Here is an 18,988-nt window from a genome sequence, read left to right as displayed (position 1 = left end):
TTCCTTTTGACTTCTTGCTCAGGAATTCCCTGGGGTATTGGCTTGTTATGCATGAAGGAGATTGTTTCACTTCCCCCCACCCCCACCCGGTGTCTGAGTTCCAGCATATGCAAAGCAGGAAAGAGGAAGTAGAATGCAAGCAGAAGTATGCCTGGAGCTGACACCAGGCTGTATCACCTGTGAGCATAGATTGTTAAATCTTTAGGAACTTTGGACGCTGATTATTAAGCCCAACCTTTATTAAGTTATAGAAATGTACAATTAAGGGGCACCTGGGTGGCTCAGTCGTTTGGGCATCCGATGTCGGCTCAGGTCATGATCTCTTTGTTCATGAGTTCGAGGCCTGCATCAGGCTTTCTGCTGTCAGCGCCGACCCCGCTTTGGATCCTCTGTCTCCCTCTTTGTCTGCCCCTTCCCCACTTGCTCTCCTTTTCAGTCTCTCTCAAAAATAAACATTTTTAAAAAAGAATGTTTTAGGGGCACCTGGGTGGCTCAGTTGGTTAGATGGCCAACTTCGGCTCAGGTCATGATCTCATGGTTTGTGAGTTCAAGCCCCGTGTTGGGCTCTGTGCTGACAGCTCAGAGCCTAGAGCCTGCTTCGGGTTCTGTATCTCCCTCTCTCTCTGCCCCTCCCCAGTTCACATTCTGTCTCTCTCTCTCTCTCTCTCTCGCTCTCTCTGTGTCTCCAAAATAAATAATAAAAACATTTAAAAAAATAAGAGTAAAAAGTTTTAATAAAAAAAGAAATGTACAATTAAATAAAATATATTAAAAAACAAAGTTAATACGTGCTCAAAATGTATGACTTCCTAATTTATTTCACTACTTTCTGCTATTACCTAGGCACTTGAGATTTTCATAGGTAGATTTTCATAGGGTAGAAACACCACATAATGTGTTCTATGGTACATCCCTTCCTGACTCTGCACTCCATGACCTCATATTGGTAGCTTGAAATCAGTCATGGTGGGAGTATTTACACCACAGAAAATAGTCACCTCTACAAATCAGAGCTTGATGGTTCGTTTTGTTGATGGTCTAAATGTTAGAAAGTGATCAAGAAAACACTAATAATGCAGATTCAACCTAAAACTGGGTTGCACCTACAGCCATTACATTGTAAATAGCACAAGTTGAGAAAATAGTCTTCTGGAATTTGAAAACTAATGCGATTCAGCAAAGAAGTTGCTCATATCACTGACAAACTGTGACAATGAATGCCTTGGTTGTTTCACTTTTGTCTTACTCGTTAATGTGAAAGAAAATATCAGCTGACATTTACATTAGGAGTATTCACGTTCATCAATCATGTCGGCAACTTTTTTGCTGAAACTGATAGTAATCAATAACTTATAGTAGTTTGATTTTGACACTATTGCTGGTGATGGACTTATAAAAAACTGATAGCAGGTTTTGCAAGAAATTCCAAATCACACTGAAGTTACAGGTGTGTGGGATTTGCAATAAAGAGTACTGTATATTTTATTATTTGTAAACTGTATGCTATGCATTTTTTACATCAGTAAACTTATAACAAGTGTGTGTGTGTGTGTGTGTGTGTGTGTGTGTGTGTATGCGTATGTACTTTTTTTTCTGGAGAGCCATTAAACAGTTACTGTCACACCACCGCACGTATCACATCCACACACATTCCATTGGCAGGAATGTAGTCAAATGGCCACACTTAGCTTCAAGGGATGCTGGGAACATAGTCCGTAGCTGGGTGGCCATGTGCCCAGCTAAAATAAAGGCTTTGGTAGGGAGACCCTTCTCCATATATCTTCCCCACTGAGAGCACTAGCTGACTCTGGTCAGCCGTTTGGATTTTCCAAGGCCACAGTTATGGCCTTCTTGTACATTCACCTGAAAGCCACCCTCCAGAGTTACCTCTAGCTCCCTCTCAGAATTTCAGGAAAGTACGGAGTATAGTGTCCTGATGGGATAGATTTCCAAACTTTGCTCTTCACCTTCAAGTGCCTGCTTCCTGCCCTTACCGTCACCATAATCGTGGATACTGGAATTCCATGGAAATGCATGGAAATGCTGGAAAGGCATTCCAGCAGGGCCGGACTCCAGAGTGGCCTTTGAGTAGTTTTGTGCCCCAGACCAATGTTTTGAGGTGTATTCATATGGGTTCTGTGCCTCTATAAGATAGGGGTAATAAAAATACCTTGAAGGGTGATTGTAACAGTCAAAGGAGACAATATTTGGGGAAGTTTTGTTGTCTAGAAACTATAATTCAAATGTGAGGAGCAATTAAGCCAAACTCCTACCTGACTTTGGTTTGTGATCAGGCTCAGAGAAGCCCTTTGTAAAATGGCTTAAGTACTGATATACACTGATATATACTATTCTGATATTGGCATATTACATTTTTAACTAAGGAAAGATTCTTGGCTATTTTATTACAACAAAAGCAATACTGTTAAAAATTTAGAAAATGTAAAGTAAAAATAAGAAACAAAAAATACATTATATCACCACTCAGAGATAACCACAATTTATATTTTGATAGAGCTCCGATAACTATTAACTCGTGGTCGTGTTTGTTTATTTGGACTCCAACCTACACCCTCCAACCCCCCAATAAGATCATGTTGAAGAAAGTCCCAGACATCATATAATTTTATCATAAAAATTTCAGTATTTATCCTTACATTTACAGACACTTTAACTCAATATAACCTTATATAAATATCACACCTAGGGGCGCCTGGGTGGCTCAGTCGGTTAAGCGGCCGACTTCGTCTCAGGTCATGATCTCTCGGTCCGTGAGTTCCAGCCCCGCGTCGGGCTCTGTGCTGACAGCTCAGAGCCTGGAGCTTATTTCAGATTCTGTGTCTCCCTCTCTCTGACCCTCCCCTGTTCATGCTCTGTCTCTCCCTGCCTCAAAAATACATAAAACGTTAAACAAAAATTTTTTTTTAATAAAATAAATAAATAAATAAATAAATAAATAAATAAATATCACACCTAAAAATACATGTTTGGGGCCAGGGGGCATGTTAGTTATCTCTGTCTGTACCATCCACTCAACTGTGCTGTGAACCTCAAACTGCTCTAACAACTAAAGTCTATTTTTTAAAAAAATAAATAAGTTACCAATATTATCAAAAGATGATCATTATTTAAATTTCCCTAATTGTATATTCTTTTTTTATAAGTTGTTTTCTTGTATTTTTGAATATTGGGTGTTTGTCTTTTTCTTCTTTATTTGCCAAGCTGTTTACACATTAAGGGGATTAACTGAGGTGAAATTAATTATTATTGTTATTCTAATTACTTACTGTTATTCTTCCAGGGAAAACCATGGAGACTTCAGGACCTTCTTCCCAGACTCAAGATCACAGTCGAGTCCCTGGAGAAACAGAAGATCTGGACTGTATGTTTGCCTCCTCTCACCCTCTGGGCAAAGCCATGTGGGAGGTAGAGTCCAGCAGTGCTGATGAACAGAAGGCTCTGCTTAGCTCATGTTTCACAGTGGCTCAAGTCACAGTTGAATCCTCTGGAGAAGTAGTGTTTTACACACACACACATGCACACACACACACACTTGGTCCAGTCTGTCCCCTAGAACTCTTTAGCTTTGCAGACCCTCAGTTGCTTCCCAAATCTCAAGGGGGTTCTGGGGACTTAGGAGAGGGTCTCGCACTGGGGAGAGTTCCGAGAAGGTGGGAATGGTCCTGCTCGGCCCCAGAATGGGGGATGAGAGGGTTCGCTTGACCAGATCATACCTGCCCTGTAATTTACAGTGAATCCTACATCGGCGACACAGTCTAGTGACCTCTGGGCAGGATGGGGGCTGAAAAGCCCCTCTCTAGTCTCCATATTCAGAGAAATTTATGCCTTGGGCCTTCCTAGAGCCCCCGAGGCTTCTGAGAATTCTGATCTCCTGCACCTTCCACTGGCCCTACGTGTTTGGGAAAAGATCCCAGCCATTCCTGGCCCCCAAGTCCAAGGAGACACCTGGGGAGGTCTTGGTGGTCTCTGGGGTAGGAAGGGCAAGAAACACTCATCCTTGCCTATGTGTGCCTCCCAGATGGAGAGACGGATTTCCACAAGCAAGACAGGGAAGCTGGACTCTTTCCTCAAGAACAACCCAAGAGAGACAAGTGTTTTTCCTCCTCCTCCTCCTCTTCATCTTCCTCCTCCTCTTCCTCTTCGTCATCCTCCTCTTCTTCAGGTATAGCAAAGATTAGTACATATGTATATATATTCATAATATTATTCAAGAAAAGCATTTACATGAGAAAACAATCCCCCATAATCTCCTGCCTTGATACTTCAACTCTATTTTTTCATATTCCCTTCCAGACCCCACCTGTCGATATATGCAACTTGTACACAGTTAATAACTGACCACACAGACAATTTGGTCCTCTGTTTAAAAATTCTTGCTGTCATATCCTGAGTATTTTGTTATTCTGTGATATCTTTGCAGCTAATTTTCATGCTTCCCAGAAACCCCCTCAAGCGGCTGCGTCTCACGTAAAGTAATTTTAGGCTTTTCAGGAGCACTCTGCTGTTGAACTCAGTGCACCAGCCTGCCTAGGTCCAAACCCTTTCTTTGCCACTCACCAGCTATGTGTCCTTTTGGGTAAACTGCTAAACCCAATGTGCTTTGGGGCCCCCATCTATAAACTGGGGATGATAGCAAAAGCTACTACCTCATGGAATTGTGGGGAGGATTAAATTCTTTACACATCTAAAGTCTTAGCACCTTGCACATAGTAACAGCTCTAAAAAAAAAAACTGTTAAGATTATCCCCTGGAGTGCCTGAGTGGCTCAGATGGTTAAGCAACAGACTCTTCATTTCGACTCAGGTCATGATCTCGCAGTTTGTGAGATCGAGCTCCATGCTGGGCTCTGTGCTGTCAGCTGGAGCCTGCTTGGGATTCTCTCTTCTCCCTTTCTCTCTGCCCCTCCCCGACCTGTGTGCTCTAAATAAATAAATAAATATTAAATATCTAAAATTAAAAAAAAAAAAGTAGGAAAAGGAAGAGAAAATACATTTATAACGCAATGAGGTAAAAAGAAATCTGCTTACGGGGGCGCCTGGGTGGTTCAGTCAGTTAAGCATCCAACTCTTGGTTTCGGCTCAGGTCATGATCTCCTGGTTTCGTGTCGAGCCCCACATTGGGCTCTGTGCTGGCAGTGTGGAGCTTGCTTGGGATTCCCTCTCCCTCTCTTTCTGCCCCTCCCCCACTGCACTGTTCCTGTCTCCTTCAAAATAATTAAATTAAAAAAAAAAAAAACTTAAAAAAAAAAAAATCTGCATTTAAGTAGACCCAGACAGTTCAAACCCTTATTGTTCGAGAATCAAGAATGGATATACACACCCATCCCCGATTAGGTTTAGCCCTGGAAGAAGAGTTTCTCGGTATTAGGGGGCTCTTGCTTGTCCTTTTTTTTTCTCCTCCCTGGGTGGGAGGTGACATTCTGTCTTCCCATTCAGGTTGACCCTCGGGGGTGCTGCTCCCCTACAAATGTCCTCCCCCAAGTGTGACCATAAGCCCCTTTCCTCAGGTCTCTGCAGCACACATGGGACTGCCTGTGATTAGCAAAACTGAACACTAAGGAAAAAGCAACAAGAAAAGAAACACAGAAGCACAGAGACATGCTGATATCGGGATTCTGATCTCTGATCCACAAAGGCTGGTCTGCTGCTAGAACTCACACCCTGCCCATGCTTTGGGCTTTGCTGGTGACCATTAGCCCTTTCGACCCCAAGCCTGGCTGGCACTTCACTGTATCCTCAGCCTTCCTCCATACTGGGGACCCTAACTCATAGTCCAGCAGCCAGTACTCCTCTCCCTATATATCTTTTTTAATGCATCCTGTTGCTTTTTAATTAAAACTTTTTATTGTGCAAGATTGCACATAGAAACACTGTAAAAATATGGAGCATATAAGGAAGTAGAAAGAAGAAGAAAATCACCCTTTGCTCTGTCACCCAGAGATAATCACTGAACACATATTACTGTGTTTCCTTACATTTATTCAGTAAATATTTGTTAAGCACCAACATGTGCCAGGCTCTGGGATGGATACTGGGGTACCAAGTAGCAGCAAACTGTGAGTCTTTCTGCCAGGGTTACTTTTTTAAATAATCGAATTAGAGAGCACATATAAAAATTGTCCTCATTTTAGAAAACATTTAATACTATAATACCTTTTATAAAAAATTACATATTATGAATACGTCATAGAGAAAGCTAAAATAATGTTCATTTTTCATGTTGAGTGAGGTTGTCCCTGGCCGATAGAATTTGGAATAATGTTTTGTTTCATTTTCTGTGTTGTTTTATATTTTGCAAAACGCAATGAAAAAGTTTTTTTTACATTGATTAATATTTATAAAATACAGAAAAGAAGAAAATAGAAGCTAACCAAAATCCCATCTTCTGAGATAAATACTGCCATTGCAATCTTTTTTTTCTTAATTTAATTTATTTTTTAGAGAGAGAAAGGGGGCAGAGAGAGAAGGAGAGAAAGAATCTCAAGCAGGCTCCATGCTCAACGCCGAGCCAGACGCAGCGCTCATTCTCAGGACCCTGAGCGCATGACCTGAGCCAAAACCAAGAGTTGGAAGCTCAACCAACTGAGCCACCCAGTCACGCCTGCTGTTGTAATCTTGATGTACTTCCTGATGCCTTTTCCTCTGCACCTAGCTGACATCACATATGCGCTGATTTTAAAACACAGTTAATCTAGCTTCCTGGAAATTTAAAATTTATCCACGATTAAGCAGGAGCTCCGCAAGCACACTGAGGGACATTCACGCTGCCAGAGCCATTCGGTCATCCTCAGGAAAAGGGAGTCCTCTGGACCTGAAGCCAGGAACTCCTGGCTCCCAGGCCTGAATTCCTGCAACACTGACTGGTCCAAGTGCTAACAACTCTGTCATTCTTCAAGTCTTGATCAAGCTCCTCCTCCCGGCTGGGCACCCTTAGAACAGTAGGGACCCAGGCCTTGTCCTTCAGGAGTTCAAGATGGTTGGAGAGACGAACATATCACCGCTGGCCCTCATGCCCACTGTGTCAAGCACAGATAGCTGATGCGATCGTAACCCAGATGAGGGAGGGTGACGATGAGCGTGAACTGGGGCAGTTAGAAAAGCCTTCCTACTCCTTAATCTTCAAGATAAAGGAGACAAATGGGAAGGGCTTTCCCAGTGGGAGCAAAGAGAGTCAGCATGATGTGGGGACACAGAGATGACACAGCCCCTGTGCTTATCATAAGATGCCTCAGGTGACCTCATCTTATCTTCATGAAAGCAACAGTGGAAATATTAAATGAGTTGTCCAAGGTCACACAGAAAGTTTGTGGCTGATCTCCTACCCCTCCCTCACCACCGCCCCTCCCCGCCAAACAGTGCTCTTTCCTCTAGATCACACTCCTCATAAAAGCTAAATTCTGAGAACAAACATCAGAACGAATGTATTTCAGGCTCATGCCAGGCTGAGGTTCTCCTAGAGTTTGTGTTTGTTCCTTGCAGGGAGCAGTGATGAGGACCAGCATCCCAGAGTAACAGGAAAACGTCGGCAGAGCCAGGGGGCTGGACACCCTCCCAGGGACAGCTCACCTGGTAGGCGACAAGCCTTGCCATTTCTCCTTTGCCCACCCAGCTCCTGATTGAGTTTCTCAGTGGGAATGAGCATACCTGCGTGAAGATGTTCTTCACAGGGTGCCTGGGTGGCTCAGTCGGTTGAGCGTCTGACTTCAGCTCAGGTCATGATCTCGCAGTCTGTGAGTTCAAGCCCCGCATTGGGCTCTGGGCTGACAGCTCAGAGCCTGGAGCCTGCTTCTGATTCTGTGTCTCCCTATCTCTCTGCCCCTCCCCTGCTCATGCTCTGTCGCTCTTACTCTGAAAAATGAATAAATGCTTAAAAGTTTTTTTTTAAGGATGTTCCTCACAGCAGTGTTTATAGTAAGGCACCAATGGCAAGCAGCCTCGTGTCCAACGACAGTAAAATACACCCTTCCCTGGCTACAGTTCTGTTCTTCATACATCTCTGAAGTGACCAAGAAAGATGCTAAATCATATGACTGGTTTGATCTCATATATACTCTGTAAAAATTCACACATACGTGGCCATAAATAAGACTGGAAGGAAAAATAGCAAAGTGTCAGGAGTGGTTATCTCTGGATATCTCTGGATGGTTAAATTGTGGGTGATTTTTGGCTTTCACTTTTTTGGCTATAAAAATTATACAGTGAACGTGTTCTATTTTAACAACCAGAAGAAAACTTTTGCAAAAATAAAAAATTTAAATACATTTTGGCCTAAGTGGGTTGTGGGAAGAAAAGACCATGAGGTGAAGAGTCTGTATTAATGCCTAGTACAGAACTTGGCACACAGAACCTGGGAGATGTTTAATAAATGCTGCCCAGGAAGTTAGAGTTGAGTTCTGGGCTCTATTTTTGAAGATAAAAGTGATTATGATTGCAGGTTTTGGTTACAGATCTGGGTTTGAACCCTGGAATTGCCACTTACTGGCCATGTGACCTTCAGGGAATAATTTAACTTTGTGACCCTCAGTTCCCTTACCCATAAAATGGGGGAAGAAGAGATACTCATACCTTCTTCATTGGATTTCCATAAGGATCTAACAAAGTATTTTTTGTTAAGTTTAGTTTTTTATTTTGAGAGAGCACACAAGCAGGGAAGGGGCAGGGAGAGAACCCCAATCAGGCCCCACACCGTCAGCACAGAGCTCAAGGCAGGGCTGGATCTCATGAACTGTGAGATCATGACCTGAATGGAAATCAAGAGTTGGATGTTTAACTGACTGAGCCACTCAGTCACCCCAGGGTTCTAACAAAATGTTAAATATAAATATCTAAGTTCCGTGTTAGTACATAATAAGTGCTCAATAAATGGATGTTTCCACTCAGGTGCTGTGCATGAGGAGCCTGACCTTTTGAAGGATGAGCTTCAGCTCTATGGAGGTAAGTCATCGTCCAGTGGCCTTGGAGAAAAGGGAACTACACAGAGACGTGAGCTCTCTGGACTTTGTGGGACAGAAACAAGATCATGAGGGTGTTTCAATGGACTGAAAAGTGCTAGGAAAATATAGGAAATATGGCCAGATGAATGGTTAGAACATTGGCGGATGGGGATGGGGGCAAGCATTTTCTACCATGGGGAGACTGCCCCGGATTCTCTTCTGAACTATAATCTTGACTTGCAGGGCGACCTAGATAAGTCAGCCAATCTTTCTGGGCCTGAGCTTTCCAACCAGCGAAATAGAACATGATTAGCACGCACTATCTTGGAGTAGTGGGCTATGTACACATGCATGGGAAAATTAAGGATCTGATCTCTAAATACTTCATGGAATAATCATCTCCAGACATAGTGGTTATTACAGCAAGGAGTTATAGACATGACATTATAGACAAGGAGTTATAGACAAAGTGCTTGGTAGCACTTTGATGAAATGGGTGCAATTTGTAGGAATGAGCCAGTTTGCCAAAAAAGCCTAACAAATGCGTACTGCAGATACGAAAATGAAAGCCTGTTTAACTTTGTTTAATCCACATAGTCTCCTAACACCTGATAATAAGGTGTTAGATAATAATTCTAAGAAAGGTAAATAGAATATTTTAATTTCTGCATCAAGATATTACCTGTGTCTTCCTCTGGGTGGTAGCATTGCGGGTAAATAGTTAATACTGTTTTATTTGCTTGCCTGAACTCTTTGTTTCTTTCCTTCTTTCTTTGTTCCTTCCTTCCTTCCTTCCTTCCTTTCTTTCTCTCATTCTTTCTCTTTCACAAAGCCAAGTATTACTTGGTTTAGGAAAATGTTTTTAATTACTCAAGTACTGTGGGAATGGTTTCACTGGGTGTAAAATGAAAGAGAGAGAAACGGTTACATTTACATATATTTAAAAATGTTTTTTTCTCATCATAAAAGTAATTCATATTCACTGAAAGGTAGATATCACCACAGTTTGTGAATTTGTGAATTACTTTTTCCCCCCAAGACCTAGGAGATTCTAAGTAAATTACACTCCTAGAGTCTCATTAATTCATACTGTTCTCGGTCTGTTCTCTGTACCCTCAGTACTGACCCCTCAGGTCACCTGCAGATGATGTTTCCTATTTGCATATCAACATAAAGACCTATTTGCATAAAAATAGTTCAGTATGTTTATTGTTGTGTGCTGAGTGCCGTCTTCTGATGTTTGTGTCCTGAGGCTGACCCAATGAAGAATGGGAAGTGTACAGTTGTGGTGACTACCTGTTGGGGGTGGGGGGGTGGGGATGCTACAAGTGGTTCTCCCTGCCCTTGAGGGAAAGGATTTGACAGGCTGGGAGAGAGGTCCCCAGGAACTAGAAAAAGCACCAAGAATCAGGATGAATGGGGTGGGTAGGCCACCCTAAACCAGATTAATTGGGGAGGCAGCAGCTCAGGACAAGTACAGAGGGCTCATATCAGCCTCAGCCGCCCAGACAAGGAGCTCAACACTCAGCAGGGTGTGGGGCCAGAGTTACCAATGTGCAGCCCAGCTTGGTTCCCATGAACTCAGGGCCTGGTGGGGCTGGGGCCACATGGCTAGGTGTCGTCATCTACATCTGTGTAGTCATGAACAGGCAGAGGTTGCAAACTGATGCCCACATGTGTGCAGATGTGTTTTATCTAGCTCAAGGAGTGTTATTATTATTATTATTATTATTACATTTCATCAATTGTACAACTCCTACTTTTTCACATTTAGGTATCTCTAAGGTCAGGATGCATCTGAAAATTGCTGGCAACTTACAATTAAAATTGGCAGTGGTTTTCCTTACATAGTAATATAGAAAATAATGTCATTTCTCACAAATGATGTCTTTGGTTCAGTGGAATACAAGAGGTGCCCACCTTTTCTATAATCAAGAAGTTAATGTAGGGGCACCTGGGTGGCTCAGCCGGTTGAGCGTCTGTCTCTTGGTTTCGGCTCATGTCATGATCTCATGGTTCGTGAGTTCATTCCAGCCCTGCATCGGGCTCTGTGCTGACAGTGTGGAGCCTGCTTGGGATTCTCTCTCTTTGCACCTCCAGTGTGTGCTCTCTCTCTCTCTCTATTAAAATAAATTAAAAAAAAAAAGTTGATGTAAAACCTGGATTTCTGGCCTCTTGTGGGAAATTGGATGGCCTGTAACACTGGACAGGCCTTTCTACAGTGGCTTTTGGTGGCTGGTGGGTAGTGGTTGCCCCTCGAGATGGAATAGCCCTCCAGCCTGCTCCAGTCACCTCTTGGCCCACTCAGATCAAATGGAAAGTCTCTGAATGAGATCCATCTGTCCCACAGTATAACTGCTCCCCACCCAGAGGATAATGGATATGTGATCGCTGATTTTCCTTCTGTGTAGGTGTCCCTGGAGAGGTGGTGCCCTCTGGAGAATCAGGTGAGTGTCCAGTTAGGGGATAGGGGTTGTCAGTGCTGATGACGAACAGGTCTGGGCGTTTTGTTTCCCCTGAGAGAGCCAGCTGCTATCAGAGTTCGTGGGTGTGAGTTGGGGACTCCAAATCCACTTGCAGACCTGGGGCTCTGACCTGGGCTCAGTCAGGCAGGGGCCCAGTGCAGATTAGAAAGGGGCTTTAGGCAAGAGGCAAGGGGATTTCAGTCAGCAATCAATAGATAGAAAGATCCCTTGGGGGCTGGAGAATTTGACTTGGGATTTTCAGAGGTGACCTACTTCCTCTGCTAGGGTGGAGGCACCTGTTAAGGGCCCAAGCTAGTCTGGCATTAATGTTGTATTTCTGATTTCCAGGACTCCGAAGGAGAGGCTCTGACCCAGCAAGTGGTAAATACACAAACTCCAAGAGGAGAGGGGGAGGTGGCCTCCATTCCGGGGGGGTTAGGGCAGGACCAGACAGCCTGAGAGGGTGGGTCAGTCAAGCAGGGACTACATCACCAGCCAGAGTGTCACCTTGATTCTGGGAAGGGCTCTCCAAGCTCAGGAGAAAGGAAACAGAATGTAGACTCAGGTTGGGTAGAGAGGAAGGGGTCAGTGGGGGTCCCAAGGACAGACACACTCCACCTTCACAGCTTTGCCCTGATTGGCCCTGTGGTGAGTGCCCTCTGACCCAGGAAGAGGAACCCAGGAGAGCTGGTCTGAGTGAGGCAGAGAAGAGAAAACCCCACCTGGCACCCCTCTTCAAAGTAAACACTCATCTCTCTCTTGTTCCTAAGGAGAAGTGGAAGCCTCTCAGTTAAGAAGACTGAATATAAAGAAAGATGGTAAGTGGGTGCCTGGGTGGCTCAGTCAGTTGGGCATCTGAATCTTGATCTCGGCTTAGGTCATAATCTCATGGTTCGTGAGACTGAGCCCTGCGTTGTGCTTTGTGCTGACAGTACAGAGCTTGCTTGGAATTCTCTCTCTTCCTCTCTCTTTGCCCCTCCTCCCCCTCAAAATAAATTTAAAAAAAAAAAAAAAAGATGGTAAGGAATTTCGTGTCCCAAAGCTATTTCTACCTGTCTGTCTGGTCCAGATTTCTGTGGTTAGAAAGTCCACTGGTGGCCTAGAAAAAGAGGTGGGCGATCACAGCCCACCTCTGTCATGTGTGGTGTTTGCAAACACCTCAGCTTAGAATCATGGCAAGAAGGTGGTATAATGACTCCCATTGTGCAGATGTGGAAGCTAAGACTCAAGGATGGCGTGTGGGCTTTCAGCTAGCCAGTAGCACGACCTAGACTTGAACCCTGGTCCTGTGCTCTTGCTGCTATACACGGAGTCAAGGGGATGATAGATGCCCCCCAGGCCTCTGGTCATGATAGGGAACTAGAGGGGGCAAGGAAGCCCTGAGGTTAGATTAGCCTAGACTCTAGAGAAGGAGTGATAAGAACTGGAAGGAATTCCTTTGCTCTAAGCCTGGAATCTGCGAGGGCTTTAGGGAGAAGGATGAGAAAGGGATGTGAGACCAACGTGTTTGATTAAACAAATGGAAGTTGTCCTTGAAACATTTAGGGTTGTATCAAAAGGCCACCTTTAGGGCGTAGGACACCTGGGTGTGAGCCCCTGACTCTGTCTCTGTCCAGCTAAAGGAACCAGGGCTTTAGAACTTTCCTGGGCTATGAAATGTGCCTCACAGGAATAACACTGAGATTCCCAAAGTGTGGGACAGGCATTATACCCGAAAGCAAGAAGGTGATTCCCCTTTCCGCTCTCCTTCCTAGAGCATGGTGTTAGTTTGGAACCCCTGTGTCTTTAATGCCACCTGTCATTGTCATTGTCCTTCGGACACAGACAGCAGAGCCTCCTCTCATCACGGCCCCTTGACCGAGTCCAAGGCCCTGTGTTCTCTCCCCAGTGCCTGGCAAAGCGCAGGGAGACCTCACTCCAGAGCACACCTGAACACCTGCCCAAGGCCCAGACCCTAGTCTTGGCTCCTCTCCACATCTGTGTTAGCTAGGAGAACCCTCCAAGCCTGCAATTTCACTTCTGGGCATCGGGCCCACAGAAACACGTGCACAGATTCATGTGTAGTGATGTTTGTGCAGCATCAGTGGTAACAGCAAAAAACACTTCTAGGTTTATCAATGAGGGACCAGTTAACTAAATTGGGTTAAGTTTATACCATGGAACACTGTGCAGCCGTCAAAAAGAACAGGACAGATCTATTATGTTCTAAGATGGAAAGATGGTCCTAATCTATCCATGAGATGAAGAAAGCAAATGATAGAGCAGCAGGTATCCAAATTGGTCCTGCTTTTTTAAAAATTCAAGTATAGTTAATACACGGTGTTGTATTAGTTTCGAATGTACAATATAATGATTCAACAATTCTATACATTTCTCGTTGCTCATCACGATAAGTGTGCTCTCAATCTCCTTCATGTATTTTACTTATCCCCTGCCCCCCCCCCACCTGCCCTCTAGTAACCATCAGTTTGTCCTCTGTATTTAAGGGTCTGTTTTTTTGTTTGTCTCTCTTTTTTCTTTGTTCATATGTTTGTTTTGTTCCTTAAATTCCACATATGAGTGAAATCGTATGGTATTTGTCTTTCTCTGACTGACTTATTTCACCTAGCATCATTCCCTCTAAGTCCATTCAGGTCCTTGGCTGAGTAACACGCATATCCACTCAACTCTCAATGGATACTTGGGCTGCTTCTATAATTTGGCTATTGTAGACAATGCTGCTATAAACATCAGGGTGCATATATCTATTTGAATTAGTGTTTTCTTTTTCTTTGAGTAAATACCCAGTAGTGGAATTACTGGATGGTATGGTAATTCTATTTTTAATTTTTTTAAGAAACCCCGCATTGGTTTTCTACAGAGGCTGCACCAGTTTGCATTCCCACCAGCACTACACGAGGGTTCCTTTTTCTCCACATCTTCGCCAACACTTTTTATTTCTTGTGTCTTTTACTTTAGCTATTCTGACAGGTGTAAAGTGAAATCTCATTGTGGTTTTCATTTGCATTTCCCTGACGATTAGTGATATTGAGCATCCTTTCATGGTGTCTGTTGGCCATTTGGATGTTTTTCTTCAGAAAAATGTCTGTTCATGTCTTCTATCCATTTTTTAACTGGATGATGATGATAATGATAATGATGACGATGATGATAATGAAGACGATTGTTGTCGGTGTTGAGTTGTGTGAGTCCTTTGTATATTTTGGATACCAACCCCTTATCAGATATGTCATTTGCAAATATCTTCTCCCATTCACTATGTTGCCTTTTTGTTTTGTTGATGGTTTCCTTCACTGTGCAGAAGTTTTTATTTTGGTATAACCTCATTTGTTTAATTTTGCCTTTGGGTCTCTTGCCTCAGGAGACCTATCTCTAAAGAAGCTGCTATGGCCGATGTCAAAGAAATGACTGTCTATGTTTTCTTCTGGGGATTTTATGGTTTCCTGTCTCACATTTAGGTCTTTAATCGATTTTGAATTTACTTTTGTGTATAATGTAAGAAAGTGATCCAGTTTTATTCCTTTGCTGTACAGTTTCCCCAACACCATTTGTTAAAGAGACCGTCTTTTTTCCATTGCATATTCTTCCCTCCTTTGTTGAAGATTAATTGACCAGAAAAGCATGGCTTTATTTTTGGACTCTCTGTTCTGTTCCACTGATCTATGTGTCTATTTTTATGCTAATACCACACTGTTTTGATTACTAAAGCTTTGTAGTATATCTTAAAATCTGGTATTGTGATACTTCCCTGGTTTTGTTTTTTAAAATAGGTATATATATGCCTGGAAAGGCTTTCACAATCACTGCTTGCTTTTAAGGAGGGAATTTTATAAAATTTTGTAAAAAAATGCGTTTTTTTACAATCGCATTTAATACTCATTTGACAAATACAGTATGGCAGCTCTATATGCCTGGCAGTGGTTTATTCTCTGAGCAAAATCCCTGCCCCAGCATCCTACTGTGGAGGACAGACAAAATAAATCTATTTTGTATTTTTTCTTTGTTTTTTTTTTTTGAGAATAAGTGTGGAAATAAAAATATAACAAGTTGAGTGGTGTCGGTGTTAGAAAAATAATAAAATGAGATAAAGCCTGGAAAGGAGTGGGATTTGGGGTGCTGTTTTAGTTCGGCTGGTCAGGAGCCACATCTCTGACTAAAGTCACTTTGGAGAAGAGACAAGAATACTTTTAGTAACTATAAAAAAGAGAGACAGAAAGAAGCAAATAGTAATATCCACCTCTGCCTTTACAGATGAGTTTTTCCATTTTGTCCTGCTCTGCTTTGCCATTGGGACCTTGCTGGTGTGTTATCACTATTACGCAGGTGAGGGCCATGGGAACAGGGACAGGGTGGGGGGATAGGAGGGACCAGACCTGCAGGCTGACCATTCTCTTCCTCGCTGCCCTTGCAGACTGGTTCATGTCCCTTGGGGTCGGCCTACTCACCTTCGCCTCCCTGGAGACCGTTGGCATCTACTTTGGGCTGGGTAAGTCCCCCCAGCCCCCAGAGACTCTTTAGGGTGGTGGCCGGACTGCCACGGATGCTCGCCAAGGGCCAGAAAGCCACAACCTAAACATTTTTTAAAGATTTCCTTATGCTCGTGTTTTCTTCCTGACCACTTTCAAGGTCAATGTGAGGTCATTGGCAAAACCTCATGGAAAAAATGGGCAGCTCCACAAAAATGCAACAAAAACAGTTTAAAGTGGCAAACAAACAGAATTAGCCAGATATGGAAAACAAGGCAGTTCATGGAGTTGGGTACTGAATCCACCGAGTTTCCTGGCACTGTTATTGCTGTTTGAGGTCATTGTTTTTAATAATAATAACTCCAGTACTATTATCTAAGCTTAACCTGCTGCCTGAAATTCCACCATTAATCCTTGTTTGTGTGGGGTAGGCCTTTGTCCGAGGGTAGGTGAGGGCTGACCCTGCGTCCCTTGCTGGGGCACAAAGCTCACGTTCCTTTCTCTTTGTTCGTGAGCAGTGTACCGGATCCACAGCGTCCTACACGGCTTCATCCCCCTCCTTCAGAAGCTTAGGCTGATGGGTAATGTTTACATTCTTCATATGTTCACCTCCTTCCTCCGGATCAGGGTCTTTGGTTGCAAATAAGGCTTAGCATACAGGAAACAACAGCACAGGGCCTGGAGTCAGGGGCCTGGGTTCAAGTCCTGCCTCTGCCGATCTACCAGCTCTGGGGCCCAGGATTGTCTTTTAGCCTCAGTTTCCTCCACCGGGCCGTGGGTGTAATAATACCCACTGTGCAAGTATGTTGTGCAAACTGTGGGAGGAATGGAAGCAAAACACCTGAAGGGTGGACTACAGTAGAAAAGTGAAGGGCATCTGGACATTTCTCCTTTCTCAGAGAACTTTACACTAAACCAAACACTATCTTCACCATGATGTTATTTGCCTACTGGGCGTACTTCAGTCATGTTGCACTTGACTGATGAGGAACCTGAGGCCCAGAGAGGTAGAGTGACTTGGCGAGATCACACAGCTAGTGTGGCTGGGCTGGGTTAAAGGAGATCCCCTTTTTTTTTTTTTTTTTTTTTTTTTTTTTTTTTTTTTTTTTTTTCTTTCTTTCTTTCTTTCTTTCTTTCTTTCTTTCTTTCTTTCTTTCTTTCTGACAAGCAGCTCTTTGCTTACCTTCACATCTTAAAACTGAGAGACCAGGGGGCTGTGTGTCTCTGCACCGGGGATATCTGTCTCCTGTAACCCATTTAATTCCTGGAAACCTGTGCCTTCTAGGGTGACTGCATTATCCCAACTGTGAGAGATATTTGGGCATCTGGGGGTGATGGTAGAAATGAGGCCTTGCCGCCTTCAGAATCCCAGGCTATCCTGCGGGCTTTGCTTTCCAGGGTTCAGGAAGACCGACTGAGGCTGAGGCAGGGCCGACAGCCAGGCTGAGCCCCACCATGATGGCCACTGCATCTCCCGAGTGCACAAGGACAGAGCCACGTTCTGGGAGACACGCGGGCGGGCTAGGCTAGAGCAATAAAGAGAGCTCTTTTCCTTCCATGTAGTCTGAACGTTGGCACCGGCCCAGGCCTAAGTATCATTCGGGCAGCACTGGCATGCAGTCCAGCTGCCAGGATGACATGCAGAGGGAAGGTGCCAGGCCTATCTCCTCCAAGTTACCTGGATCAAGCAGGAGGATTCTAGGATGTCACTGCTCTCAGGAGACAGTAGGAGACCCCTGGGCCCTACAAGCTATAATCTGTGTGGGCTTCAGATTTCTCTAGAGTCTCTAGGGCATCCAGGTGGGCTCTTCATCTTTTGAATCAACGAGGAAAGACAGACAGCCCACTGACATAAGGCAGGGAACCATCATGCCAGGCCCCCAGGTGAACCTGATACAGGTGAGATGTTGGGGACTAAAGCCACAGCACCTTGTCTCAGCCCCATCACCTAGCACCAGCCCCGCTGCCTTGGATTCCATCAAGATTCAAATAAACATTTTCTTCCCTGGACTAAAAAGAATCAGCTAAATGTTCCTTCAGGTTTCTTGAGCATGAGAACACACTGGGAGTCTCCTTTGACCCCATCTAGTTGGGGAGGGCACCTTGTCTACTGGATAAGGTTTTGTAAAAGGGAATAAATGTAAAGTCCCTTGATGGCACAAGTTCAGAAACAGGGTTTTACAAACATTGCTATGAAAAGATCTGGGGCTGTTAGGTACTCTAAGCCCAACAAATACCAAAGCAGTAAAATAGGAGCACACATACACAAAAATCTGTTGCAAACTTGGGTTTCGTAAATGGAGGTACAGAGTCTAGATTGAAGGAGGTGACAGTAGATCCTACTTTACACAGCTAGTCCACACCAACAGCATGTATTCAGATCTGGATTCGCATGTCAAGAGCAATAGTGACAAGCTAGAGAACACCCAGAAGAAACCAGAGTGAGAAAATAAAGAACGACCGAAGAAATGAGAACTCTTCAACTTGCAGAAGAGGAAAGTGGGACCTTCACTGAGCTCACAGACTCTTGGAGGATATTTTCTCAAGTGTTTTTGATGGTCCAGGTACAGTCACATATGTTATCTGGTTTAATTCTCATAGCAGCTTTGAGAGGTGTCAATCATCCTCATTTTGCAGATGGCGAAACAGAGACTCAAAGAGGTTTAGTAACTTGTTCGAGTTCCTACAGTAAGTGGCGGAGCCGTGATTTGAACCCAAGCCTGTGTTCTCCTTACTCTGAGCTTCCTTACAAAGTGTGGCTAGTCTCGGCCCCCATCCCAGGCACAGCAGCCGCTGCAGTTTTTCCCAGTGTTTCCCAAACTTTGGGATTTCTCAAAGTTAGAGAATATTTTTTACAAAGTGACAGGAGGGGGGCGCCTGGCTGGCTCAGTCCGGGGAGTGTGGGACTCTTGATCTCAGGGTTGTGAGTTCTAGCCCTGTGTTGGGTGTGGAGATTACTTAGAAATAAAACCTTTAGGGGTGCCTGGGTGGATCAGTCGGTTAAATGTGTGACTCTTAATTTCGGCTCAGGTCACGATCTCATGGTTCATGAATTTGAGCCCTGCATCCGGCTCTCTGCTGTCAGCACAGAGCCCATTTTGGAT

The 18,988-nt window shown here is 44.0% G+C and overlaps 1 protein-coding gene across 5 annotated transcripts in view; it reads left to right on the top strand.

Annotated features, from left to right (window-relative positions):
* The window catches only part of TMEM40 (transmembrane protein 40), a 31,562-nt gene extending 12,888 nt beyond the window's left edge, over positions 1-18,674 (top strand). The window contains exons 2-12 of one of the 5 annotated variants that reach the window (XM_042927545.1): positions 3,302-3,382; positions 4,040-4,183; positions 7,500-7,589; positions 8,901-8,954; positions 11,365-11,400; positions 11,767-11,799; positions 12,192-12,236; positions 15,670-15,741; positions 15,830-15,904; positions 16,403-16,465; positions 18,237-18,674. In XM_042927545.1, the coding sequence (XP_042783479.1) occupies positions 3,310-3,382; positions 4,040-4,183; positions 7,500-7,589; positions 8,901-8,954; positions 11,365-11,400; positions 11,767-11,799; positions 12,192-12,236; positions 15,670-15,741; positions 15,830-15,904; positions 16,403-16,465; positions 18,237-18,292 (741 nt within the window). In that variant the 5' untranslated portion in view covers positions 3,302-3,309 and the 3' untranslated portion in view covers positions 18,293-18,674. Of the gene's footprint in view, positions 1-3,301; positions 3,383-4,039; positions 4,184-7,499; positions 7,590-8,900; positions 8,955-11,364; positions 11,401-11,766; positions 11,800-12,188; positions 12,237-15,669; positions 15,742-15,829; positions 15,905-16,402; positions 16,466-17,282; positions 18,045-18,236 lie in introns of those variants that run through there. The other 4 variants (XM_042927544.1, XM_042927546.1, XM_042927548.1 and 1 more) reach the window with 4 other exon arrangements.
* The last annotated feature ends 314 nt before the right edge of the window (positions 18,675-18,988 follow it).

Source organism: Panthera leo, chromosome A2 (genome assembly GCF_018350215.1).
Source record: "Panthera leo isolate Ple1 chromosome A2, P.leo_Ple1_pat1.1, whole genome shotgun sequence".
Lineage (NCBI taxonomy): Eukaryota > Metazoa > Chordata > Mammalia > Carnivora > Felidae > Panthera > Panthera leo.
The sequence above is the reverse complement of the archived record's forward strand: the minus strand, read 5'-3'. Positions and strand labels throughout refer to the sequence as shown.